General features: G+C 54.3%; 1 protein-coding gene across 4 annotated transcripts; it reads left to right on the forward strand.

The window, feature by feature from the left end:
* RSPO1 (R-spondin 1) lies at positions 1 to 26,863 on the forward strand. Of its 4 annotated transcripts, XM_030503625.1 has the most exons (7): positions 12,600 to 12,718; positions 12,856 to 12,975; positions 21,759 to 22,154; positions 23,801 to 23,992; positions 24,775 to 24,924; positions 25,299 to 25,487; positions 26,074 to 26,863. In XM_030503625.1, exons 3-7 carry the CDS (start codon positions 22,061 to 22,063, stop codon positions 26,229 to 26,231), a joined length of 783 nt encoding a protein of 260 aa, XP_030359485.1. In that variant the 5' UTR covers positions 12,600 to 12,718; positions 12,856 to 12,975; positions 21,759 to 22,060; the 3' UTR covers positions 26,232 to 26,863. The 4 variants fall into 4 exon arrangements, with proteins under 4 accessions (XP_030359487.1, XP_030359485.1, XP_030359484.1 ...); XM_030503627.1 differs by lacking the exons at positions 12,600 to 12,718; positions 12,856 to 12,975 and adding an exon at positions 1 to 43; XM_030503624.1 differs by having other exon boundaries at positions 12,600 to 12,975.
* The last annotated feature ends 628 nt before the right edge of the window (positions 26,864 to 27,491 follow it).

A 27,491-nucleotide genomic window follows, 5' to 3' on the forward strand; every position in this document is an offset into this window, starting at 1 on the left:
GGGAGGGCAGGAGCCAGCCCCGGCCGGGCAGAGCTGAGCCAAGGTAAGCGCAGTCCCCCAGCCGTGGCCCCTCTGCGGCTGGCGTGGGGCAGAGCGGGACCACACAACCTCCTCCTCCGCTCCCAACGGAGCCGCCGCTTCGCGCCGTTAACCCCAGCGCCCAGCTTTATCCATCTCGGCGTTATCTCTGCTGGCAGACAGCAGGGGCCCGGGGTGCGCCGGGCTGAGCGCGGAGCTTGCCTGCCCTTGGCTCGCAAGGAACAAGATAAGGGGCTGGGGGCAGCCGGGGAGCAGGGGGCACAGGGACATCCCACATCCAGCCCGGCTGCGCGCTGGGTGGGGATGGTGGGGAGCGCTGTGACGGTATTCCTCCTTCTCCGGAGAATAGAAGAGCTGCTTTGGCCAGCTCGTGCTCTTTTATAAAACTCAAGCAATTTCCCATGGAGAATTAATTTGCACAAGGAAGGGGGGAGGGAATAGTTTTAGAGAATTTCCCATTTCAGCATTTCATTTCTCCTCTCTTGTTGATGTTATTTGTATTTCTGTTTACATCCCATGACAAGTCATCCGTGCGCAGCGTACCATGAGCTGGCATGATATGACATAATGCAAGAGCTGAGATAGCCTCCTGCTGCTATTTTAGTGTGGAGGATATTTTAAACTTTATGTTATCCAGGAAATTTCTGGAATATTTGTCTTCATTCCAAGCCAGAATGAAAACAATTTTTGAAATGTCGGAAGTTCCCCTGAAACAAGTAGCGAGAGCTTCCAGCTCCGGCACCGCGCGCGACAGCCGGGCAGCGGGAGGCCTCGGCAGCGGGCAACAGGCAGCCAGAGCAGGGAATGGGCAGCAGGGAATGGGCAGCCAGAGTAGAGAATGGGCAGCAGGCAGCGGGCAGTGGGAGCAGGGAATAGGCAGCAGGCAACCAGAGCAGGGAATTGGCAGCCGGAGCAGGGAATGGGCAGCAGGGAATGGGCAGCCAGAGCAGGGAATGTGCAGCGAGCAGCGGGCAGCAGGCATCATGCCTCTCCCCTTGCCTTGCTGCAGCCTGGCTTTCCAACAGCACAACTGCAATCGTGCATTAGGGGACAGGTTTAACAGGGGATGGCAGAGGGAAGGGCACGGGGAGAGCACCAGGCACAGGGGTGGGTTTGGCTTGGACCCGGCGGATGCCACAGCCTCCCAGCATCATCCGGACAAGGAGCTGGGACAGGGAGCAGGATGTGTCGCAGTGTCAGTGGATGGCAGTGGGGACAGGCAGCCCTGCCATGAGCTTGTGCAGCAGGCGCAGTCCTGCATCTCCCTCCCCATCAGGGGCAGGACACGATGCTGGGCTGGGAGGGCTGGAGAAGTTGGGTTGTGGCAGCTTCCCTCGGTGTTGTTTTTGGTTGGTGCAGTTCTGGGCCTGTCTGTGGGATCTCCTCAAGGGCATCCACCCCAAGCCCCTGGGGCTGTTGCCTTGCAGAGAAGGTTAAGGTTGCGTGGGTCAGAGAAGTGGCTCCAGCAGCCCCCCCACGCTCCAGGGCAGATGGTTTCCTTGTGCCAGGATGTGCCAGGAGAGAACCAGGGTTGCTTTGCAAACCCTCTCTGGTTTGTGGGGCACCAGCTCGGCGAGGGAGAGGCTCAGCCGGCAGCCACGGGGCTGCAGGCAGGAGGGATCTGCTCTCAGCCCCAGTGCTGCATCTGCTAAGCCTGAGCTGCCGTGGGACAGGCAGCACTCTGTAGGGACCGCAGGGAGCCAGGGTTGCTGTATCTGTGTGTCTGGGTGGAAAGCACCATCAGGTTCCCAAAGAGTTTGCCTCTTCCTCTGCGCTGAGAGTCTCAGTCCTCAGAGCTTTGTTTTGTGTACTCTGGGAACCGACAATTTGTAAAGACATGCTGCTGGGCTAATCCTCCATCAGCTCCTGGAGCAGAGACCAGCTGGGATCTGGCAGCTCTCTCCCTTCTCCCACTTCAGTCTGCTAAAACAGCGAGTGTCTGTAACCAGTAGCTTACAGGTTTTGACTTATATGCAAAGCAGAGCAGCAGCCTTCTGCACTCAGCAGCCAGGACTGCACAGGCACATCTTGCTCCTGCGCCAGCACAGGGACCTGCTGGGTGGGCACGCAGGCTGTGCCAACAAGGTGCTGAGCACCGCGCTGAGTCCTGGGGGCGATGCCAGCCTTGGTGGTGAAATCATCTTGGCTCTCTCCTGGCTTCGGAGCCGTTGTTATGCCCTGGAGATGCTCTTAAGGAAGGGAGCTCTTTCCACGGCATGGTTTTCTGTGGCTCTGGTCCACGAGCTAATGCATTGGGGAAGCAATAAAATCAGGCTCTAAAAAAAAGGTACCTTCCTCTTTGTGTGCAGGAAAGCTCATAGACTGCACGTGGTTTTAACAGAGAGCACGGTAGCACTGTGAGTCTTGAACCAAGTTGTGCTGTCTCCTCTGTTGAGCCCCAGTGTGCCGGCTGGGTGCCGGCTTGCTGAGCAGCAGGCTCCATAGCTGTGCTGAATGAGCAGTGGATAGAGGGAGGTTTGGAAGAACAGGAAGGACGTGGATCTCCGGGTGCTGAGATTTCACTGGGGGCAGGGACTGGTGCATAGGTAGGTGCTGGTTGGCATCAAACCCCACATCTTTCCCAGTGGTTAGCAGGTAGTGAGCGTGGAGCTGGAACCAGTGTCCACTAATCCTGGGTATGCCAAGGAGAAAGGTTGCACAGTGGCATCCGCAGCGAGCCAGATGTCAGTGGAGAATAAGTACAGCCCTGAGAGCTGTGCCCTGGGCTGCTGCATGCAATTTGGAGGAGGCAGACCAGCAGGATGCTGCTGTTAGCCACTGGCTGCTCAAACAGACACCAGGATCCAGAATGACCCCAGCTTCCCTGCACCCTATTGCTCCCTGGTCCCAGCCAGTTCCACTGCAGCTCGGATTGGGGTTAGCTACGACTGGTGCCATGGGAGAGCAGCAAAAATGGTGCCATCAGGAAGGCTGTGGGACACCTCAAAATGTTCAGCACCTCTTTGTCAAAGTCCTGCTCTGATGGGACAGCCCAGGCTGACCCCAAAGTGCAGCTGGCACAAGAGCTGCCCCCTCCATCACCTCTTGGGCTGTATCGGGGAATAGTAGGAGTCAGGGGGGAGCAAGTAGCTGAGGGACCAGCTCTGCGGCACAAGGGGACCTGTCCCAGGTCATCCCAGATGCGAGAGGCTGAGCAAGAACCTGATAATGCCAATTGTCCCCCTGCTCGCAAGGATGTGCTGTTGGGGCACAGTCACGGAGCTGGGTTTGCCCTTTGCAAAGACAAGGCAGCGTCTTCCCATGATGGGAGGGTGAGGCAGCAGCAAAGGGACGAGGATCCCTCACCCAGGGCACCTCCCCAGGACACCCCTGTCCTCCGTGGGCAGCAGTGCCCTGGGGAGCTGTGGAAGGTGGGTATCCCTCAGGCTCAGCCCCGGGAAACGGGCTCATCCTGCAGCCCCTGTGGGAAGGTCCGAGTCCATTGCTCCATGTGTAAAGAGCCTGTGATTTTCAAGAAAACTCATTTTGAAGCTGACTGGAGTCTGTCAGAGCAAATTAGTTGCAGTTTCAGCTAGCCACTTGTTTCTGCTTTAACCCTGGGAAAGCAACTGGGCTACAAATGTTTACCTTATGAGGTAAACCATCAATATCCTTGAAACTTTGATTAAAAAAAATACTGGACTAGAGCATCTTGTGGGTTTTTTTTCTTTTTTTTTCTCCCCCCTGATTCGTTTCACAATATGCCAGAAGCATGGCTTGAGTTAGGGCTTTGGCAGGGGCTTTTATCATGATGGATATAGTGGAGGATAGAAAAGAAATTTGGTTATCAGAGGATGCCAGAACTCAACTTCCTAGCACATAGATTTAATAATGCAAAAGTTCTCCTTTAAAGGTCTCCTTAGAACAAATCCCAGTCATCACAAAATCCATGGAGATAAATTAAATTACATTTTAATAGTGGAGAACTCATTCCTGGGCCGGGCGCAACAGTGAAAGTATGTTCTTTCTTAGACAAAAGTAGCCTCATCTCCCATCAAAGTTCTGAATGTTACCATATGAAAAACTTAATTGGAAATGAAACCCCAAAGCTTCTAAGGCACAACAAGAGGCTGTCATGGCTGTGATAGCTCTCTTGCAGACATTGCAGCCACTGGAGCATCATTATTCTCCCTGCTTTGCAAATGAAAAGGCATCTCCAAGAAACAGCATCTAACACGCGTTTGCTGGAATTGCACCTGGAAGTGGCTGGCCACGAACAGTTTTGTCCAGCATAACCTAAGCTCTTCCTCAGGGAGCAAAGATGCAAAGCAAGGAGAAGCACTGTGCTTCTCACACATGCTTCATGCACTTGAGAGCCCCACAATAAGCTTTGGCATCGTGGCGCTCCAGAGAAGCATCCTTGCCTTCGCCTGGGATCGTTGTTTTCTGCTCTGCCACCTTTCCAAGCCAGGCTCAATCCATTCTCATCTTCACGCTGTCATCTTGAACGTATTTAGAATATGTACAAATGCTTCCCGTGCAGACACAGATAGTTAAAGTACATGGTGTGTGCGCAGTACGTGCCTCAGGATGGGGTAATGCGGGGTGCGGGCTGGGCCAGCCTCACCTCGAAGCCCTGCATGATGAACACTTCTAAAAACTGAAAGAAAGGGGGAAAAAACAGGCAGAAAAAGAGCGAGGGAAGAGCTGCCCTGCTCCTCTCCATGTCTGTACAATCCCCCAAATCCCTTGGCAGAATTAGCTCCTTGCAGAGCACTGCATTCAATTAATTATATAGTTTAAAACACAATACGTAGACGTATCCCATCGACACCAGCAAAGCTCTTGGCTCCGCTGGAAACCTCTGTGAAGCCGCAGTGCAGCAGAAGTCAGGCTGTGCCACAGGCCTGGCTGTGCCACAGGAGATACTCTTTAATTGCCATTAAAATCACTGTAGTGTACTACAAATGCCACAGAGAACGCAGCTTTTGCTGCACAAGGATCCCCTCCACATACGTTTTCAGCTGATTCATTTAGGCTGGTTTCAGTACAGTGGTATTCCTGTCTGCTTGCATGAGCCTGGACTGACTTGTGCAGGGTACATGTGTCCCCCATGGGGACATGGGGACACCCTTTTAGTGCTGCTTCAGTGCAACCCAGACCACCACCATCAGTGCTGCAGCTCTTTGCGGGCCAGCAGGAACATCCAGCTCACACCTATGGGGTTCCCAAATCACCCCAGGGTCTCAAAACCATCCGAGGGTCCCAAAACCATCCGAGGGTCCCTCCTGCCATCAGCCTGCTCTCTGCAGGGGCACAGATGGGCAGCAAGGAGCTGAACCAGGGGCTCACCCATCCATTCCTTGTCCCAATGTCAGTCCCAGAGCCAGCCTGGATCTCTGCTCTGGCTGCTGCAGTTACTGATGGGGGGACTCGGGACTCCCGGGGTCACCAGCCTGCGTCCCTATGCAGTGATGGGAGCCCACAACAATTACAAGCTTCCTGCGTGTCCTGCCTCTGGGGTTTTGTCACACATGATTTCTCACATCTGGGATTCAACCCGGTTGGTGGGGATGGTAGTGCTATTTCCATGTCAAGCTGCAGCTTTTTTACCCCCAGCCGTTTCAGGGCTTACAGCTATTGTGTGGGGTTTTTAATGTTGCAAGAATTTATATTGGGGAAAAAAAAAAAAAAAGTGCCTTTTTTATTTTTTTCCTCCTTTTCTCAATGCCTTGGGAAATGTCATCCAGCAGGAATGTTCCCAAGAGCTTCTCGTGGCCGAGAAGAGGCTGGGCTCGAGCAGAGGCCCCCATGCCCAGCTCCTGTCCCTGTGCCCACCCTCCTGCGGCTGGCTCTTTAGGCTGCGGCTCCCTTGGGTGCCCCATCCCTGCTCCCCAGGCATTGCCCCACACTCCCGGGGAAGTGGGGCCTGCCCTGCCCCATGGCAGCACCAGCTCCTGCTTTGCTGCTGCTGAGGCAGAAGAGAGGAGGCAGTAGCCTGGAGAACGACAAGCTGTTCATGGAACCACCTCTGCTGCTGAAGCTCTCTGTTTCATGCCCCCTTGGCTGTGCCAATGGCTTCTTCCACTTCCAGCTTTGGACAGTGTTATAAGAAACGCTGGAATTCCCAGCCCTGTGGTGTGTCATCATTTATACTCGATTCAACAGTGTCCCAAAGCAATTTACTTTTCCCAAACATCAACCCACCAGAGAGATGCTGCAAGAGGCAGGGCTTCCCCCATGAATCCCAATGTCTCCCGCACCCCCTGCCCTGCCCCACTCCCAGGGGCTGGACACTTGCATTGGCTGTGGCCAGGAGACCAGGCTGGTTGTCCCCTGACATGCTGGCCCATAGAGCAGACCCTGCTTCAGCCCGAGTGAGAAGTGTGATGTGCTTTGGAAATGGATTAGCACTGTGTGGTGGATCAGGGATTCAGCTGGGTTTGTTGAGCAGTTTCATCCTGGGGAGAGGGATGCGTCTCAGATGGGGTTGTGAGAGCAAGGGCAGGAAGAGGTGAGGCATTGCTCGCAGGAGGAGAAGGCAGATCCTCCCCATGAAAAGCAAGTGATGTTTATATGGATTGCCCTGCTGTGAAGGTGCTGGATGCCTTTTTCCAGGCTCAGCATCACATCACAGACCCACTTCCACAGGACAGAAAAGGCTGCGGGCAGGTGTGTCTGTGTTCACCAATAGTTTTGCTATGACTGACCTCAGAGGGCTGTGGCTTGCGTAGGGAAAGGAGCTGAGAAAGGTGCTTGCAAACCCATCTGCCTGTCGGGTTCTACACAGCAGGGAACTGATAAACTCAGAGGGCAATTCCTGGGGCCATGCATGGGGCAATGTGTGGGGCAATGAGCAGGGCAGTGCACAAGGCAGTGCACAGGGCCATGTACAGGCAGTGCCGAGGGAGCCCCAGCCTGCCCTGCATTTGGTACTTGGAGCGTGGCAGCCCCAACTGGGCTGTGGGCTCAGGAATGAGTTCAGGACCCCCTTGCCATAATCCTGCCATCCCCATGATGATAGCAACGCTGGGGAATTACAGAAAGGCACTTGTGCTCCAGCACTGGAGGGATGCAGATGTGAAAGAGGGTGACCTGTCCATGGAGTGACCCAGGATTAGGCTAGGCACTGGCTGGTGGGAGCAGGCACGGCTTGGCTGCTCCCTGTACAGCCTGATGACAACACACCTCAAAAACCCAGCCCCAGGAGCAGGTACCAGAAAAAAGTAATGAGGAGAAAGAAACAAGGAGGAGATGCCAGGATCCAGAGTGGCTCTCCACCCTCCTGCGTGCCAGCGGATGCTGGGGGATGCAGGTGGGATGCTGGTACCCAGGGTGCCCCCACCATCCCACCAGCACTGCCCTCCTCCCCAGCCTCGGAGGTTGTGTAAAGGAAATTGCATAGGAAAAGCTGTAGCAGCTCCTGCCTCTACAAACGCAGTGTGTTGCTGTCCCTGCCAGAGCTCAGCGCTGGTTTGCCTCAAGGAATCTGTGAGATTCGTCCTGCTGTGATCTGTAACAATATTGGGATTAAATTAGCTTCCCTGAGCTGCAGAGGGGTCAGTGTGTAAGGCCCCCTGGTTAATCCAGCAGGCCAAAGAGAACAGAAGCCTCCCTGCATTGGGAAAGGAAAACAACGGGGTCTGTTTGCAATCCGTGGAGCTAATTCAAACAGCATTCCTCAAACAACAGGGGAAAAAGGGCCTTCGAAGCAAATGAGAAAGGAGCATTTCCCAACATGCGCATAACATCGCTCCTTGGAAAGAGGCAAAATGTCCAAGCCTGCATGGGGTGCAGTGTCAGAAAAACCTGGCAGGCGTGAAAGAGATCCTGAAAAGCAGGGCAGCTCCCTGGGACACACATGGGAACTCCCTCCCTGCCCTGTTCCTGGTGAGCACAAAGCAAGTCGGTCCTGCCAGACTCCTCCTGACCTGCCTTTGGGAGCAGGGGGGGTGCAGGCAGGCTGCCCACGACACATTAGTGGGATGGGGCACGTGGATCTCTCTCTTTCTTCATTTCAAATTATTTTCATGGCTCAGCACCAAACAGGGGTGACCTCCCCACGGACATTCCTGGAGGGATACACGCTTCCCAACGCGGCCACTGCCAGAACAAGGCCAGGAAGCAGCACTGCCTGGCTGTGAAAGCCCAGGCTTGCTTGCTCTGCCCAAGAAGAAGAGGAATGCCTGTGTGATCCAATCAGAATCACTCCCGTTCCTCTTGCTTCCCCATGGAAGGCATGATCCTGCGTGCCCCCGTGCCTGACCCTCCAGCACGGCTTGTGCAGCCTGCGTCAGGAACTCAATAGTTGTCTTTGCAACCAGAGCAGTTGTTTATGCAGTAAGTTCGGCACTTGGGATAACTGTACGGCTGGAGACTGAGGACTGCAGGTGTTCAGATACTATTAAAAACGATTGCCCAGGCTATCAATCATGCTGCAGGAGATAAGCCTTCTGAGCAGCAGACCTCTGTGCCAAAGCAGGGTGCAGGGGAGCAGCGCGCCACAGGTCGAGGCTAGGAGCGTCAGAGACAACTTCAGGATGTTCTTGCTTTCCTTTTGCTTTCTCGGCGAGTGTCTCGCTTTTTGCTTATGCTGAGATATTATCACAGGCTGATGAGGCACCAGGGATGAGTAATGCACCCTCTGTGCCAGCTGAGAACTTGTAGGCACTGGTACCTGCCTCTGCACACAGGGTTAACATCGAGAGCCTGGGGTCTAACAGAAGCTGTGGTGCTCAGTGCCGGAGCTGCTGGGTGCAGACTCACTGCCTGCACCCAGCCCTCAGCTGCACCCCAAGGCTGAGGGATGCAGCTCCTGGCAGCTCAGTCCCAGCCTGGAAGTCCCCATGGTCCCCGGGCAGGGTGGGCTTTCCATGGAGGAGAGGCCTTTGCCCTGGCTGGTTGAAGCAGAGGGGGATGCAGGGCAGGAACTGGAAAGGGATGAACTCACACCAAAAAACAGCAGGTTTTTAATGGGGAGGGGTACCACATGCTTGAATGGTGGGGCTGGGGGATGTGGGGGAGTCTTCCTCTGCAGAAATAGGGGAGCGAGGCTTTCCCTTTGGCTTTATGCAGAGCAGGACATGGAGCCAGCCAGGGAAAGGCTGGAGCCGAACAGGCAGTCACCCATGGTGGGTGACTGGAAACCTGTAGTGCAGGATTAGACCTGCTGCTTGCTTTTCCACCTAATGTGGCCAAAACTGGTGAATTCAGGCAGGCTTTGCCTGCTTTGCCCACCCCTTTCCCCCATGCAGCGCATCCCCAAGGGCATGCGGGATGATGGCTGTAGATGATGCTCCCTGGGTACCACACCATGGTGGCACTGCCACCATGGCCTGGCTGGAGGAGCCCAGGCTGCCGGCTACCTGCTCAGTGAGGGCTTCCGTGGGCAGCAGGGAAAACCTCCCAAGTCAGCAGCTCTGCTTTCAATCTGGAGCCACTTGGCGTTTCTACCCTGCTCCAATGTGGAATTTCACGTCCTTTTGTACAAGAGAGAAACAACCTGTTTAGGATTAATTTAGGATCAGCCTTAACAGCCATTAGCTAAAGAAAACCAAACCAGTAAATTAGCTGCCTGTCAGAAAGGGAAGAAATGTGGGACTTGATGCTGGATTTACTATGGAGGGTGTTAAGGCAGGATTTAGTGTGATTTACTGTCCTCTGCAATGATACCTTCTAACAACAGAGAGCTGTCAAGCTCCTTTGCCTGCAGTCAGATACACTTCTCTATTCACTAATTATTGACATGTCCAGTAGCCCTGTTCTTGCAGCTGGGTTTGTCAGCATTCCCATTACAGAGCTCCGTCTTTAGGGTTTATTGCTCAGTTATAAACATTTGCTCCAGACTGAAACTTGATCTACAGCTGTCAACTGGAGTTGCAGTGCTCTGAGAGAGATGAGAAAGAAAAAGGTTTGGCTATTCAAGGCAAGTGTAAAATACAAGGTCTTTGGTTCATTAGGTTTTTCACTCTTACAGTCAACTAAGTGGTGGTGTTCCAGAGCAACATTTGGTGGGACTTCAGAATATCCTAGAATAGAAAGTGAAAAAGCTCCAAATAGAAATAGAAAAGGTCTTTAATATGGAGACTTGTCACAGTGACTGCTCAGCATCTGCCCAATATTCAAAACACATTAGCTAATGCTCCTGTGAGATAGCAATGATCTCAGAAGATACCGTTTACAAGTAGGAAACCAGGGACATTTAACGAGGTGCCAAAGAAAATTCAGGAGGAATAAAACCCCCATATACACATGCATTAACACAAACACAATGCAAAGGAGAAGCTGCATGAAGGGTGAATTCTCCTTCTTGCCTGTTTTGGGTTATTTTGCATCTTTGCATTGATACCTGCCCCCATACAGGTGCTGTGCAAAGCAGAGGTGATGCCAAGGGTGTTAATAACACAGATCCAGGAGATCCTCCAAACCCGTGTATCTAGGGGGCTGCTCCATGCCATGTCCCATACCCTTGCTCTTCTCTTCCTCGGGGCTGCCAGTTCCACACTGTGTCCCACAGAGTGCTCTGCTGGGGGTGCTCAGAGACCCATCTTTAGCAGGGACCTGTGGGCAGCAGAAATCAAAGGGGACCTCCCCCAGTCCTCCAGCATGGGATCCAGGGTGGGATTCAGGAGTCACTGTAGGGCCCAACACAGCCTTTGGAAGAGCCTGTGCCCTCTGGCTTCCAGCTAGGAGCCCTGTAAGCTTGGGGAGGATCAAATGAAGATAATGCTGCTCCTCGTTGCTTCAAGACTTTTGTAAGCAGCGCAGAGTGAGTCACCCTGCTTGGCATGGGTGTCTCACCCATCAGCGTGTTGTCCTGTGCTGTCCCTAGGAACACTTGGAAGCTAAGACAGTATTTTACACATTACAGAAGAATTATGGCATCTGCTCGAGCGGAACTTGCACCTAAAATAAATAGTGGAACATGTTCAGATGGTTGGAGAAGTTGACGCACAAAAGGGGAAAGGTAAAGATGGGGCATTCAGTGCATCTCCCTCTGCAGCTCCCTGACTCCTGCCCATTGCAGGTCACTGGTTTGGGCTTTATGTAAACCATGAACTGTTATGGCCAAATAACCTTCATGTAGAGAGTTTAGAAGATACTGCCACTGACTTTGAAGCACCCCTCAAAAAGCCTGCGGATTACCTTCCACCAGAGAAAGCCAGAGGCAATGGGACAAGGAAAGTGTTAGAGAGGGGCAAGCTTTCTGTCTGAGATTCCCAAGAGAGGGAAGGTGAACGTGAAGAAGCAGCAGCCTCCTCCCCAGCTGCAGAGGCCAGAGCACAGGTAGCTCAGCAAAGCAGGGAGAAGACTTACTACATCCTCATGTACTGAGGATGGTGGTCTTAAATGGTAAGGAAGGGAGGATGTGGCACACATTGCCATCCGTCCCACTGCATCCCTTGGGTGGGAATGGGCCCTGATCCTGCAGACCAGGAATGTGCGATCTGCTTGTGGTACCTGGGTTCTTGGGGGCACTGAAGGGAAGCAAAGCCCCTCCCCAGGACACTGCTAGTGTGCCGAGAGGCTGGCCAGCAGCTTACCACCCAGCCATGCCCCTGCGGCCACCCATCAGGGTACCAGAGCTCTCATCATCAGAGCCCCATGGCCTCGGGCATTGCATCAGCCCCACAAGAGCCAGGGATGAGGGTCAGTCAGTCATGCGTGGGGACCCACATGGTGCCGTGGCCACTCGGGAACTGGCCAGACACCAGTTCCTGTTAATGGCTTATACAGAGAAACAACGGGACAATGTCCAGCACAGCTCCATGTGTCCCATGGCATGTGCCCTGGGAGCACCAGCTCCCTGCCTGAGCCCCTGCTGCAGGGGGCATGAGAGGGATGGGGGCCTTTGTCTCTCCTCAGGCTCCCCTGTGGCTGGGGCACTTCTGCCTCCTCTATGGGGGACCAGCATGTTGGGGCTGCTTCTGTGTTCCTCTTTGCACCCGTGTGGAGCTGGAATCCATTGCACATCCCTCCTGGCCAGTGGAGAAGGGAGGGGTAGCTGACAACAGCAGCAGGAGGAAAGCTCCTGGGCTGCTCAGGTGTGACAGGGGGCAGGTATCCCAGCCCAGCCTCACCACAGTCACTCTGCTTTCCTCAGCGTGCTTCCTCCTGCTGCAGAGCCAGAGATGGAAAAATATCCAGGCTTTCAAGTCCTTCGCTTTAGTGCTTTCCCTGCTCCAGAGCGTAATAAGCTGCTTTTAATATTTGACATGTTTATTAACAGATGCAGTTGTGACAGCTGATGGCTTCATATGCCAGTTACCACTGAAATGTTAGTAATAACTTGGAATTAACAGTCATAAATAAAAAAAGATTACAAAGACAACTAGATGGTGTGTCACTCTGCAGTAATTCACTGAGACCCCGTTGGCTCGGGAAGCAGCACTGGAAGGTCCTTTGTGGAGCTCCAGTCCGGGTTTTGCAACAGTCACAATATTTTGGCTGGATATTGTCTTAGGAGGTGGTACTAGTGGGGTGGAATTCCCTCATGCAGGAGTTTGCACTAGATGCCTTTACAAAGCTGGATACTCTGGTAATAATAATAATAAAAAGCCCCTACCCGGTGGATGGGGATGGAGTCTACGGCATTGAGACCAGGATTTATTAATGTGCAAATTGCTCTGATATGATCACATACTTTCTGCTTTGCATACGCAGGGAGCAGCGTGGGCTGATGGAGTATGAACCAGCCTGGGCGATCTTTACGAGCTGAAATCCTGCACATCACAGAAGGGTTTGTTTCTCTGCGCAAAACCTGGGGAGCTGTTAGAAACCAGCTTTAGGAAAACAAGTGAACCAAACCCCCAGCCCCAAACGCACCAGACTGCTCCATGAACTCGCCATGAATCTATTTTTCATTTTTTTTGACAGAAACGTGCATGTAACTTTATCTGGAGGAGCCGAGGATTTTTGTAGTTGGTCTTGTAGTGTTTTAAAACTGAGACACCAGTAGAGTCTTTTCAGCAGTGATGAGGGAGTGACAAGTCAGAGGTAAGGGTTTCAGAATGCATGTTTGTTTAGATGAAGCTTTTGCAATGTGGGCTGCTAATGAGGAACGCAAGCCTTGTCAGCATCCGACTTGCGGGTTTGCCTTGTGCAATGTGGATAATGAGTTCAGACAATGAAAGCTGTGAGAAATCACAGCGTGATCTGTTGGGATCCCCGTCTCCCCCACCCCCAAGGTGTGTGGGGGGCTTTGCAGGGAAGCCGGGCTGCCGCACGCTGCCCCCTGCCACTCTTCTACCATCCCGGAGTGGGGAAGGGGACACGGAGAGCTGGTGGCACTAGTGATCAGTTTGCTGGAGCTCATTGCTGATCCTGGATCAGCCCCAGGGTCCCGCCGGGTGCAGTGCAGACGCTGAGTGCTGCGCAGTGGGCTGCAGTGCCCTGCCTGCTTTCCCACTGGCTTCCAGAGACGGGAGCGTGCCCGAGCTGAGCAATGAGGGGACAAGGCAGTTAAGCAGTTGCTGCCTCAATATTGTCCTGGCTGCGCCTGCAGAGGACGGCACCCATGGGGGCACGGCAGGCACCCGGAGAGCGCGGGGTAAGTACGGACTCCCTGGGTTTCGGATGGGGGATCAGTGGGGAAATGGTTTAATAGTGATCATGGTAATAATTAGACCTTTGTGTTAACACCCCACATTGATGTGCAGGGGAAGTGCTGCTGGATCTCGGTGCTGAGCTGCTGAGCCCGCGGGTTAGTGAGGGCTCAGGGCATTCCGCAGCGTGCTCCCGCAGCCAGGCAGGGATGCGGCTCCCTGGCAAGGGCTCGGGTCAAGGTGATATTTCTGCCTCTGTCCTCTTGGTCCTCTGCACCGAGTGAGCCGGGGTGCTGCGAGACATGGGTGCAGGCAACTGGGGAATGGGCAGCCCCGGACTGATGGGGTTTCTTGTAGGCGTTTCTTTGAATGGTCCTGGAGATGGATGAGGGGGTGTTCAGGTGATGTGGTTTGGGTTTGAAGGGGTGTCTTCCAGTAAAAGGCATTAAAACAGGGTAATAGCAGCCAAAGCAAATGTTGCACAGCACGGCAGGCCTGGAGCCTTCATGCTCCTGAATGCTCCTTGGTGGGTACCAGTGCAAAAACTCCTGTTACCTGAAGGTCTGTGAACTTGCTGCAGCATTTACAGCGCTGTTGTGGTGGCCAGGTTTATGCTGAGATCCCACAGGAATCCTGTGAAACATCTGTCTGGAGTGCTCTCCAGTTGGAATGACTTTGTCCAAAGTCCATCCAGGACCCTGGAGCACCCGATCCCCACTGCAGGACCAGGGCTGCGGGGCTGGGTGGGAGGACGGCAGCAGCACCAGGGGCCTGGGAATGCCGGCGCTGCGACATGCCTGGAAACCACCCTGGAAAAAAGGCTCATTTCAGCTGGATCAGCTCCGCGGCTGCTGTGAGAGCAGCAGCACCACCCTGAGGGACACAGCAGGGAGCGAGCTGAGGGTGCAGGGGCATGGATGTGACCCCCTGAGCACAGCCATGCACAGGCAAAGGCAGAGCATAAGCCTCACTTTGCCATCACCTGAGCTTGACTTGAGCTGGCAGGGCACCTCTGTCTGCTCTGTAGGGCTGTGATGCTGCAGGGAACTGGGGTCAGGTCACCCCTGGCCTGTGGGGATAGGGGGGACCATGCAGCCAAGCGAGGCAGGGGATGGCCGGCAGAGACACCTTCCCCAGGGCTGCACGAGCACAAGCTGTCATCTGCCCAGGGATGGAAGTGCCTGTCTTTGCCTGAGATCCCCCCTTCCTGCAGTCCTTAGTTCAGCTCTGGGGCTCCCAACACAAGAGGGATGTGAAGCTGCTCAAGTGGGTTCAGAGGAGGCCATGAAGATGCTCCAAGGGATGGAGCACCTCTGCTATGGAGAAAGGCTGAGAGAGCTGGGCTGGTTCAGCCTGGAGAAGGCTCAGAGGAGACCTTATAACAGCCTTCTAATATGTAAAGGGGGCCTACAAGAAATGTAGAGAGGGACTTTTTACAAGGGCATGTAGTGACAGGCGAAGGGGGAACGGCTTTAACCTGACAGAGGGGAGATTGAGATTAGATATTAGGAAACAGTTTTTCACCATGAGGGTGCTGAGGCGCTGGCACAGGGTGCCCAGAGAAGCTGTGGCTGCCCCATCCCTGGCAGTGTTCAAGGCCAGGTTGGACACAGGGGCTTGGAGCAACCTGCTCTAGTGGAAGGTGCCCCTGCCCGTGGCAGGGGGTTGGAACTGGAGGAGCTTTAAGCTTCCTTCCAACCCAAACCAGTCTGGGATACTATGATTCTATGGAATACAGACACAGCCTTCCAGCTGTACCCACCACAACCTGCCTCTGAGGACGATGATCCTCTGGGATTGCAGCCGGGTGGCGTGGACCAGCTGCAGGATGTCCTTCATGGCAAACTACCCTGAGCGATGTCAGAGCTCAGAGCTTGGTCCCCCTGTCCTGGCTGCCGTCACCCCTCAAAGAGGCAGAACTCCCATGTGCCTGCTCCAGGCTTGCAGCAAGTGCTGGTCCTGTCCTGCCCGATGCCCAGAGCTGAACCTGCTGCTTATTTGTCCCAGGTGTGTTTTCTCCTGCTGCTGAAATCAGTGCTCCTGCTCCTGGCTCTGCGGGGCTCAGGTTTCCCAGTGACGTTTTGGTGGGAGAGCCAGTTCACCGGGAATCCCTGCAGGAAGCTCACACTCGGCAGATGCTTCCTTTGCACATGGCCAAGCAGAAGGCCCCGGGTGCTGCTTAGGGTCTTGGTCTCTGCTTTTGCCTGGAGAAGCGGGTTAGCACAGCAGCTTGAGACTGCTCCTGAAAGCCCTGGGAATTTGCTTTTAGAAAGCCTGCATTTAGAGATATGGGAAGTTGCTGTAAGCCCTTGTTTGGACACGTTTATACTGCAATAAAAGGGAAATTGGGTATTGAGCTGAACGTGTGCACACTCCTGTGTGATGAGAGCCTTAGCAGCCCTGGCTGTGCTGCCCATTCTGCATTAGATCCCCCTGCTCTGGGCACACTCAGGGTCTCCACGAGTCGGGGCTGTACTCTGTCGTGGTGTGTATCCACTCTGCATCTCTGCTGAGCACATCCTTGCATGGCAATAGGGTTGGTGAGGAGCCCTTTTGATGAAAGAGCAAGGTTTTCAGTGGTGCTCCGAAATGGACTGTTTTGCAGTTCCTGGTCTGAAATTTGCTTTGGTTCCTGCTGGTTTAGTACATTTTGTCCCTGGTTGGCATTTGGTAAGTGACTTATTGAACTGTGGGAGGCTTAAACCTGCCTCAAGTTGTACCTCATAGAAATAGGTTTGCTTTTTCAGTGACTGCAGCTAAATCCCCAGGCAGCTTCTCATCTGTGGTACCGGAGCTGTGCCTGCTGGGGTGACTCCAGTGTCTGCTCTGTTTTTACGGAGGAGCAGCACACACGGAGCCAGCAGCCTGCTGCAGGGCTTTGCTGCTTCCTTCTCCTCCAGCCCAGTACGACGCCTCTTTGCTCTAGCAAGAGGGTAATGGAAATCCCCCAGTAAAAGATTTCCTGGTGTTTTACAATGCTGGAGCACAAGCGCTCCCGGAGAGAGGCCTGTGGCACTGTTAATCACAGCAGTATTTGGAGCAGCTACTGTGCCGGGCACTGCACAAGGAGGAGTGGAGCAGGGAGCTGGGGTGCTCCTATAGCAGAGCCCCGGAGCATCTCCATGTTCCAGGCTGGGACAAAGGGGTGGCCACGGGCAGGAGCCTCTCCTCGGTGTATTCCCCATTAGCGGGTCACAGCACGGCTCTGCAGATCCGGGGAATGCAGTGCAGAAGCTGGTGGAAGGAGTCAGACCTCAACAATGCTGTGGAGAACTCTGCTGCCAGATTGGCTTTTATGATTTCATTTTTTTCAGTGAAGTTTATGGGTTGGGGATTCTGCAGAACTTGGCGCTCGGGTAGAGGATCAAATAAAGACCTTCTGGTTCGGAAATTTGACTTAATGCAGCCTGCTTTTATTGCTTCAAGGATTAAGCAGAACAAAGTGGCTCTGCATGTGCATGTGCAGAGATGTTTGCCGGCTGGAGGCGCGTGAGACACCCTGTGGCAAGCGCGATGACCGAGCTGTGCGTGCGTGGGACCTGCTTCCATGCAGGGTTTCACATTAGCACTGTCTGTGCCTTGACAACAGGGCAAAGTCCTCAGCGACAGGGCTCAGGGGTGGACTTGGCAGTCCTGGGGTAAAGGTTGGACTTGGTCATCTTAAAGGCATTTTCCAACCTGATTCTATGAAACATTGCTTGGAAAGAAAGCGGGAGGGGGAGACTTTCCCAAAGAGAATTCCCAACCCTGCTACCTGTGGTTCTGCACTGCCTTCTTCCCACTGCAGAGCAGACAGGGAGCTCCAGCCATGAGGGTCACCAGAGCAGGCAGGACCATGCAGGCAGTGCAGAGACATTGTGTTTGGGAAGCACAAGCATTGGGCCCATCTCTGTGTGCCTGGAAATAGGAATAACGGTGCCACAGGGATGAACTGGTGGGTTTGGTGGGTTTGGTATTGCTGGTCCTTCAGCATCCCAGCTTGCAGCTCCCGAGCAGCCCTGACCCGGTGGGGTTTTGTCCGAGGAGCCACTCAACGGTGCTCACCTCTTTGCCCCTTTCCCTTGCTGCTGCCCAGTGAGGCCAGCTCTGGAGATAGTCTCCAACCGCTCTGACTGGATGAGGCTCCTGCTCCACACACCTCCCCGAGGCTGGTTCCCGATACCCGTGTCTCCTTGCGCTGGGGAACAAGGGAGGATGTGCACTTGGGAGCCCGCTGGCTCTGCTCCCTCGCCAGGCTGAGGAGCCGCACAGCCACACGTGGGGCTGCAAGCTTCAGATCTCTTGGGGAAGCTTTGCCTGCCAGAGGCTTTTGCCAAGGGAGGGCAAGGCATGCAGCGAGATAAACGCGCGTGTGTGTGGGCTCCTGCTTGTTTGAAAGATGCCTCCTCTCCTGCTGGCTGTATCCCACCTCCGAGGTTCAGCCGTGCTGGAAGAGCAGCTCAGATGCTCTCCAGGGCAGGGCTGGACGTGGAGGGTGCAGGGGCTCATGGTGGCAGCAGTGCCTCCTGGTCCCTGGATGCTGCGCCAGCATCGCCCCATCCTACTGCTGCTGAACACTGGCCCAGGGGCTTTGGTGGGCACTGGGGAGCTAAGCCACCCTCGGGTGGGATGGCTGGTCCTGATGCTGGTCTCCTCCTGCCTCTCCATAATCTCCTTTACGTCCCCTGTGGTACCCACTGGGATTTGTCCCCCTGCTCTGGCGGGCTCATTGTGCCTGGAGTGAGGACCACCACACGCCCCACACAGCCCATCCTCGTGGTCCTGCTCTCCATAGCAGCCCGCTCTCATTTCCTCCTCCTCTTCCTCCTCCTTCTCCCCTCCCTGCACCTCTGATATAGATCCAAGTGCCATTATCATTTTTTGAGGGGCTTGATAGAAGTTTACATAAAGCCAGGTTGGGGAATCTGATGGTTGCTGCCACAACCAACCTCCCTGGAGCCTTGCCCTGGGGTTGAGGTACTGCTGGGACCAAACCAACCCAGGTGAAACCCTGCGAAACCACATCTCCTCCTGCAGGCAAAGACACTTCTGAAACCTATTCTTACATATTCAAGATATGCAAGATACCCTTAAATAGACTACCAAGGTGAAATTCAAGTTCTCTATCCAGCCCCAGGCCCTGTAAACCCAAATCCTCCTGTGCTCAGAGCCGATGTCCAGCTGGCTGTTGGCAGCAGACCTGGCAGTTCCTGGGGGTTCATTACTGCTGCTGCTGTAATCGGACTTTGTCCTTCCTCCAGCCCTCACACAAGCATCTGGTCCTTCTCTCCCAGACTCAGTAAACCTTTGGAGAGCCCGTTTACATTATGGCTAGCCTGATACATTCAGCAAGAGGCAATATATCAGCAATTTAGTTATCGAGGATTAGGTCTTGAATATCCTGGGGATATAATGTTGGTCTTTCTCACCTTATGTGTAGGAGGACTAATGGTAAATTATCTGGATGGTTTACATTTTCTGGTTTGTATTGGAGCTCCCAAGAACCAATTTATCCTGATTGAATTGCAAACAAGGCTTACTGTCATCTCGGATGCAGGGGCCAGGTCTCTCCATAAATGAATTCAGAGCAATTCAGGTTATCCCAAATTCTTCCTGCCGATGGGATAATGGCATAAATCCTGCTAATGTTTAGACTGGAAATTGTTTGCAGCAACCTGAGCTTGACTGATGGCTGCAATAGCTGAAAGAACCATAATCTGTGTCCTGAGGTGAGGGTGGGAAGAGCTGGAAGCCCGGCCCTTGTGCTGCAGCCTCTGCTGGTGGGCATGCCGCAGACACTGAGTGCTTGCAGGGAAGTTTTGAAACACCGGGATTGTGCTAATGACCAGCATCCAGGGTGCCAGTAGCTTTTCTGTGCTGAGCGGGCAGCTGTGGCTGGGCGCCCCCGCTGTCTTTGGGCTAGAAAGCATGGAAACAAGGAGGAAAAAGTGTGTGCTTGCCTGGTTTGCATTGAGCCTCAAGGTTTCCCATGGCACTTCCCTGCCCTTGCACTGAACAAGCTCTGAGAGATGGGGTATGTGGAGGCAGCACAAGCTTCACGCTGGCTCTTGGCACGCTGGGGCTGTGTTTGCTCCATCAGAACATCCCTGCTGCTGTCCCCACACCGAGGGGACTTTGCCTAAACTGTGAGTGTTGTGTCAACACTCAGAGCGGGTTCAGCCTGTACTTCTCGTGAATGCGCTCCACCTGCAAAGCCGCTGTAATTAAAAGCAAGAGGCAGCACCCCGCTCCTTTCAGAGCTACTGGTGCTCAGCACTCATTTAGGGACAGTTTGGGCCACGCTGTGCTGACACTGCTCTGTGCACACCAGGGAGCACCCATGGGGTCCCCTCTGGCTGTGCCATGCTGTACATGCCGTGTGCGTGCTGTGCCATGCTATCCATCCGCAGGATCCCTCCTCTCCTGGCTGCCTGTGCTGCTTCACCGCAGAGCAGGGGAGCCCTGTGCCATGCCCAGGTCCCTGCACATAAGCATGGTGTGGAAGGAGGCTGTGGGGCTGGGGTGGGATCCCCCTCTCCGCTCTGCTCAACACTCCCAACAGCCCAGCTCAAGCACTTGCCAGTGTTTATAAAGCCGCTTGTAGCAAACAGACTTGGAAGTGCAGAACAAGTCGGTGTTTACACAAGCAGCTAATTATTTATTTGAAAATCCTGCGGATGGGCTGCGGGCTGTAACGACAAGCACATGGGGAGCGCTGTGCTCCTGCCCCAGCAGCGTGCCGCACAGGCACTGCAGGGACACGGTGAAGAGGTCAAAGCCATCGGGGCACACGTGAGCCAAAGCTGCCACGAGGTGCCCACTCTGGGTCACAGCTTGGCATCAAAGCACGTGCTGCTGCAAGGCTCGGTGGTACCTGGTCACATCTCCCTTCAGCAGCTGAGTCGGGATGCTGCCAGCTCACTGCTGCTGCTGTGGGCAGCCCTCTTTGGTCAGGTATTTTGCTGCTGTGGCCATAACCACCTTACAGCCGGTGGCCTCTTGGCCACCCCATGGTGGGCATGGAAAGGAGCTCGAACCCCTGGGTCTGCGTCCATCCTGCAGGCAGGCTGCAGCCGGGCTTCATTCCAGCACCATCAGCACTGGCCGTTTGGAGCATCGGTGACTGCGCAGTTATTATAAAGGGATTAAACCCATTTTCTGTTTCATTTGAGTTCACAGAGTGAATGTTGTCGCCTTTATTCCCACACAATGGCAGCCGTTGGCAGGGCTTCCCTTTGCCGGCTGCAGAGAGAAGAGCGTGACTCTGCCTGGCAGTGCCAGAGCTCTCAGTGCAGCTTCGAGGTTACTCTTCCTTCCCACCAGCCACAGGGCACATGGAAAACCACCTCCTGGGTTATTTCCCAGGGGAGCAGCAGCCCTGCCTGCACTGCCTCTGCCCTGGAGCAGGAGCAACGTCTTGGATGCTCCAGGGCACACGGTGGCTTGTGGGGTTCGCTGTGCCTGCAGCCCTGTGTGCTGGGTTGCCATCCAGCAACTCGCTGCCGCGCTGGGCTTCCCTTTGCACTCCAAGAAGCTCATGAAAAGCAATTGGGCACCTCATCACTGCCTCTTGGCGAGGGCAGTGTGTGCCACTTGCTGCCCAACGCCGGGCTTCCTCCGCTGGCCATGGAAGGGCTGGTGAGCCCTGGGCAGAGCCCATGCTCAGCCACTTTCAGCACTGCCTCTGACTGCACAGGCATCGCTGACCCTTCCCTGCTGCTCCAGGGGAATGGGAGCTGGGAGGTTTGGAAATTCCCTCTGAGCAGAAACGCGGCATTTTGGGCAGCTCGCGGGACGATCCCGCCCTGTCCCCAGACAGCCCCGGCTCCGGCTTTGGGACTGCAGGCTCGCTTTCTGCTCGGCTCGACTACCAGCCCCAGAGGTGCCCACTTGATGGGAAACATCTTGTGCGCTTGGCAGTGTGCAGAGGCCATCTGCTGCTCGAGGAGGGGCGGCCGAGGGGGACTGGCACTCCTTTAAACAAGTTACAGCTATAACCGTACGCAGCATTGGCAGATGGCAAAGCCGCGTTGGGCGTTGCTACGTGCGCTCGGTTATTGAGCAACACAGTGACTTATGGATGAGGTTGAGGGGCGATTCGCCCCGCTCTGGGGGCCGCTGTCTGCCTGCACCCTCTATGTGCTGCTCCTCCGGTTCACCCCACAGTTTCCGTGCTTGCCCGCTGTGGTGCTGAGCCCAACCATTCCGGGAACGATGTTGGCTGTTGAGTTAATCTGTTCTCCTCTTCCTTTGCAGTCCCTGCGAGTGCACTTGGAAACTGCAAGCAGCTAACGCTCGCTGCCGGAGCCCCCAGATGGGACTAGAGCCAAGCTCCTGCGCTCCTTACGGGGATGAAGGTAGAGCCATGTTACCTGCTACCTAAGCTCGCTGTTGCTGATGTAGTTTGTGGATATGGTCCTGTACCCGGCTTCGTGCACAGACTCTCAGCTCTGATCCCGCCCAAGACGTTTTAGCAGCAGCAGAAAGAGATCCCCAGCTGTGGAGCGGGTTCCTCCGACCACCCTGCGACGGAGGGGCTGCAGCGCTGGAGAGTTACTATGCAGCTTGGACTGTTTGTGGTGGTGGTTTTTCTAAGCTCGATGGATCTATCAGGCAGCAGCAAAGTGGTGAAGGGCAAGAGGCAAAGACGAAGTATGTATGAAACGCTTTTCTTCTCTACTTCTTCTCGTGGTGCTGTACGGTTCGTGCACATGGTGAATGTGTTTACCAACACAGAGAGCTGGGCAGAGCCGCGGGTGCCCTGGGAGTCCTTGGAGCAACCCAAATCGCACTCCCATTCAGAGATGTGCGCTACACTGTCCCATTGGACCTGCCACAGGCCAGGGTGTTGGCCAAGGGGTGGCCAGGCAGAGCACAACCCGAGGTGCATGGGGGTTTAAGCACCCGTCCAGCCTGGATGGTCCTTGGCTGGTCCCAGCTTGGGGCTCACGCGGGACAACCAGGCTGCGTCGGCGCAAGAGCAGCCGAATGGGTTTGCCCTCGTTTATGTAATCTAGCTTGTAGAACTGTTTTACATTAAAACTGTTTTAAATTAAATTATATAAAAATGATTTTCTATTAAAACTGGGACTGCTAAGCCCTGTGAGAACAAGGAAAACTTGACGTCATGGCTAATGCTATAAAGTGCAATTTCCAGCGAGGGCCCAGTTTATACCTTTGCCATAGAGGCAGACCTTGGCTCCGCGGCCCAGCGCTGCCGGAGGAATGGGGCCGCATCCCCTGGGAATCACTTCATATGAGGGGCCAGGGCCCAAAATCCTGAGGGGACATCCCAGAGCAGACCCATCAAAGCTCCTTGCACTGAGGATCCGCAGGGATGGGGACCCCTTCTGCTTTCTGTTTCATTTTCCATGCCTGAGGACCCAGCGATGGGACTGAGACAGGCAGCAGGGGAGCTGCCGGGGTCCCGGGTCACTGGAGGGGGAGAGGGAAGTTTTCTTACCTCTCGGTCTGGCATGTGAACACTGCGGTGCTCCGCGCTTGCTTTTGAAGTGTAGTAAATATGGTATTTAAAAGAATACATCTTTTTAAATACACAGCTTTTCTATAAACAAGGACACTGCTTGCATAATAAACTAATAAAAATAACCTGCATTCTAGCCTGCAAAGAATGCCATTGGTTTCAAAACAAGCAGCATTTTTATATGATAATTAAAAGCAGAAAACTCTCAAGACATGGGATTGAGTATTTTTCTTGGACTGAATTTAGGAACTGAGAACACATCTCTATTTTGGGGGCAGTGAAATCTCCTCCACTGCCAGATATAGTTAACATAAGCAGGGTCACAGCGAGATCTAGCTTGAGACACAGCCTGGCTCGAAGCACAGCACAGAATTAGTCAGATGGTTTTGCTCCAGCACCCTGTGGCTTTGGTCCCTGCTTGCCCTGCAGCGTGCCCATGGCTCGGCTGGGTGGCACCGCCTGCTCCAAGAGGAGACATGGCAGGGACATGCTGGTCCACCCAGACACGTGTCCCTCGTGGGTATCTGCGCAGTGGGAGGCAAGGGCTTGGTGGGGAGACAGAGCTGGGACCCTCTTGAGTTGGTGGTTGCTTCTGGGTGCTGCTGCTGCTGTCGTGACCCTCACACCTCTGCTTGATGCTGGTGCCTGTGGGCATCGGGAGCGGTGCCGGGAGCACATCAGTGCAGCAGGACCCCAGCCCTTGGCCTGCCCCGGTCCCTGCCCTTCCTGATGGTGTTTTGGGGTCAATGCCAATGCGTGCAGAGCCCGGCCAGGCACACAGACACTAACCACTGCCTCTCTCTTGCCTTTCCAGTTAGCACCGAGCTGAGTCAGGGCTGTGCCAGAGGCTGCGACCTGTGCTCCGAGTTCAATGGGTGCCTGAGATGTTCCCCCAAACTCTTCATCCTTCTGGAGAGGAATGATATCCGGCAAATTGGGATTTGCCTACCATCTTGTCCACTAGGATACTTTGGCCTTCGCAATACAGACATGAACAAGTGCATCAGTGAGTATGGGAGGGAATGGGTGCAATGTGGGAGGGTGGCGTTGCTTTGAGGTGCTGCCTCCAGTGAGATGCTGTGCCTATAGCAAAGGGGAGAACACATCAATCTACCCAGGGGATGACCCCATAATCTATGTTGTCAGACTGACCCCCTCCTTCTTTGGGAGGAAGAAAGGGGAAGATGCTTTCAGCTTTTAAGGTACTGCTCGAACAATTACCTCTTCCACCTCCTCTGCCCGCTCACCATAGCCAAGCATCTCTCCGAACCACGATCCTTGGCCTGGGGCTGCCTCTTTCAGCCAGAGCAACAGCAAGAAGCTGGACATGGAAAAATACAATCACTTCCCTTCAGTTTCATGCAAACCACCCTCATGGCCAGATTTCCATCTAACTCCGATTCTTTGCAGCCCATACTGTAGCTTCAGCTGGAGCTGTTGACATGGGACTTCATTCTTTGCACTGTCCCACTCTGGCTGACTGATGCTCAGGCTGAACACCAGCCCAAACCTTTTCCACCCTGATCCTGATTTGGATCTGGCAATGGCTGCTGCTGCCTATAGGAGCTGTAGCACAGTGGCTCTGTCCTGTACCAGGGAAGGATGCAAAGAAAACCGATTTCTGACTAGCACAGCCAGGCCTGGCAGGACATTCAGACACTTTCCCTGGCTGTTGGCAGACCCCTTGGGGCAAGGAGTGATCTCCAGTTAGCAGTCAAGAGCTTCCTGAGCTGTTTGTTCACATCAGGCTACATGATGGCTTTGTGGTTGCTGTTTTTTCCCCCGCAGAATGCAAAATTGAGAACTGTGAGTCCTGTTTCAGTCGAAACTTTTGCACAAAATGTAAGGAAGGTTTGTATTTGCACAAAGGGAGATGCTACGTCACATGCCCCGAAGGCTACTCTGCTGCCAACGGCACCATGGAGTGCAGCAGTCCTGGTAAGTGATGCTTGGGCACCTTCCACTCAGCTTTTTGTGTGTCTGCTGGGTCTGCTTGCGTGTATTGCTAGAGTGTGGGCTGGGTGATGAAACAAACCCCTCCGAGACGATGGCTCATTGTACCAGTGTTGAGTGGGTGATGGTAAAGGCCAGACCCAGCCCTTCAGGGGCTAAATGGAGAGCAACATCTCAGTGCTGCTGCTTGAAGTGCGAGTCTGTGCAGTGTGGCAAGGAAGAGGGTGCTTGAAAACATAGGAAGCTGCTGGGGAAACACACGTACCCTCCAAGCCTAAAGTGTGGGAGAGGCGTGATGGAGTGCAAGTCCTGGGGCAGGGAAACGAGAGTTACTGCTGGCCTCTCTTGTTATCTGGCAGCACAATGTGAAATGAGTGAGTGGGGGCCCTGGGGGCCCTGCTCCAAGAAGAGGAAGCTCTGTGGCTTCAAGAAGGGCAACGAAGACCGAACGCGGCGGATTCTGCAGGCTCCCTCCGGAGACGTGTCCCTGTGTCCTGCCACCACGGAGGTGCGGCGATGCACCGTGCAGAAGAGCCAGTGCCCTGAAGGTGAGCACACATGGAATCATAGAATCATAGGTTTGGGCTGGAAAGGACCTTAAGATCATCCAGTTCCAGCAGCAAGGCAGCCGAGCAGCCAAAGATGGATGCCTGTGTGCTGCAGTGGTGGGAAACATTTCCTCTCCCAGAATGCTTAGGTCTGTGTTTTTCCCAGGAATTAGAGTGTCTTTGGGATGAATGGTGGTTTGGTCATCCTCTTACGGGATGGACAAGATTTGCAGCTGCGTCGAGTGTTTAGAGCAGTGACTAACACCACTGTGGCCGAGCTGTTCCTCTGATGTACGCAGCAGCGTTAGCTCAGGGGCTTGGTATGCAGCCACGGAGAAATGCAAGTGTTCACACTTCTGCTGGAGACTGACAATTACAAAGCTAAATCCGGATTTGACGCTTCTTCCCTGCTTGTATTTAGGCAACAGCTCACAATGCAGAGCACAGACTGGCAGATGGGGCAGCACTCCAGCACCTCTGTGCATGGGGAGGGGAGCAGGACCTTAGGGCCACCGCGGGCAGCAGCGGGCCATGGGCTAGCTCGCTCTGCTGGAGAGCCTCATGGTGCCTCTTTGCTTTATTGCAGGGAAAAGGAAGAAGAAGGAAGAGCAAGGAAAGCAAGATAATGCGAATGGGAACAGGAATCGGAAAGACACCAAAGACGCTAAGTCTGGCACCAAGAAGAGGAAGAGCAAACAGAGAGGGGCTGCGGTCCTCGCCACGTCCGCCAGCCCTGCCCAGTAGCTGCCCCTTTATGTCACCTGATGGCAAGACTTCATTGCTGCTATGTATATGAAAGCTTTATTGAACCAGAGCACTGCTACACAACACATACACATGTCCAGAAAGACAGACATATACTCCCAGACTGACCCACAGATCCGACAGAAACCACATACACAATACATAAGGAGGCTGCACACACCACCACCACCCAGGACCATGGAGGTACGCTGCTGAGAAGAGGAGTGGGAGCACACACGGAGGGAAGCTCATCTCCCCATGGCTCCACAGGCACGCTGCGGGGAGGAGAGGAGGAGTACGAGTCAGTGAAGGACCCAGAGACTTCATGACCAAAGGCCTCAACTCGAGACCGGGTGCATGGCCCTGGCGCAGCACGGCTGCACCACAGGGACGAGACCGGACCCACACGGCCGCTCTCCCCAACCTGGGACCCTGACTCACACAAAAGCAGTGGCCTCTTTCTCTTCCCCCCACCCTTTATTTTGTGTTTTAAGCTGTATGACTTTAGCATTGCGAATACATGTTAAACGTTTGTGGTAAGAGGTCAGTGGTATCTGCCCTGAATCTGCTTCAAAAGAGTTATTTCCAATTAAAAACAAACAAAAAAAATAACCCCAAAAAAACCAAAATGACAACCAGCTTCCTGAGTGTGTGGTTCATGCCTTGGCCCCTATGGAGGCTGGTGTCCCACAGGACAGAGACTCACTTGTGGAAGGGAAACTCACCAAAGCTTTAAGAAAAGCCCAGATTACGTTGCCAGCTGCACTGCAGCCACACATCAGCCGTCCTGTGCCCGCAGGACCCCAGCCGTGCTCCGCGGAGCCCCTGAGGAATTCCCCCGCTGAAGGATGCAGTTAACATGCAGCAGATTGAGAAAAGGAAAGGTTACAACAGACCACAGGTTGTGGAAGCACTGTCACAGCAGCGGGACTCCATCCCGGGCTAGGGACAACGCTTGTCCGTCTGTCCGGACACCACGCAGGCGCGTAGCAGGAGGGAAGGCAGGCGGGAGGGGGAAGGCACAGTTTGGGCTCTGCAGAAGAGAAGCACACTGTTAAGTTTGGTAGGAACTACTGGTCTGCATGGCTGGGATTCCCTGGATTCAGCACAAAGCGCTCCTGCGCTGCGAGAGCCGACACCTGGGCTGAGGAACCGGGATGAGGACCGTGCGGGATGGAGACCTAGTGAGACCCGTGTGCTTCTCTGCATGGAGAGCTCTACCCTCAGCAGTGTCACGAGGTGGCATACTGCTCGGTTTCC

The sequence above is a fragment of the Strigops habroptila genome, chromosome 12, assembly GCF_004027225.2.
Source record: "Strigops habroptila isolate Jane chromosome 12, bStrHab1.2.pri, whole genome shotgun sequence".
NCBI lineage: Eukaryota > Metazoa > Chordata > Aves > Psittaciformes > Psittacidae > Strigops > Strigops habroptila.

Excerpts from the sequence above, each read along its gene's own strand:
- RSPO1 (XM_030503627.1), top strand. The coding sequence starts at position 22,061 with ATGCAGCTTGGACTGTTTGTGGTGGTGGTTTTTCTAAGCTCGATGGAT. Across the intron at positions 23,993-24,774 it reads AGACATGAACAAGTGCATCA|AATGCAAAATTGAGAACTGT; the intron begins GTGAGTATGGGA and ends TTTCCCCCGCAG. Across the intron at positions 24,925-25,298 it reads CATGGAGTGCAGCAGTCCTG|CACAATGTGAAATGAGTGAG; the intron begins GTAAGTGATGCT and ends GTTATCTGGCAG.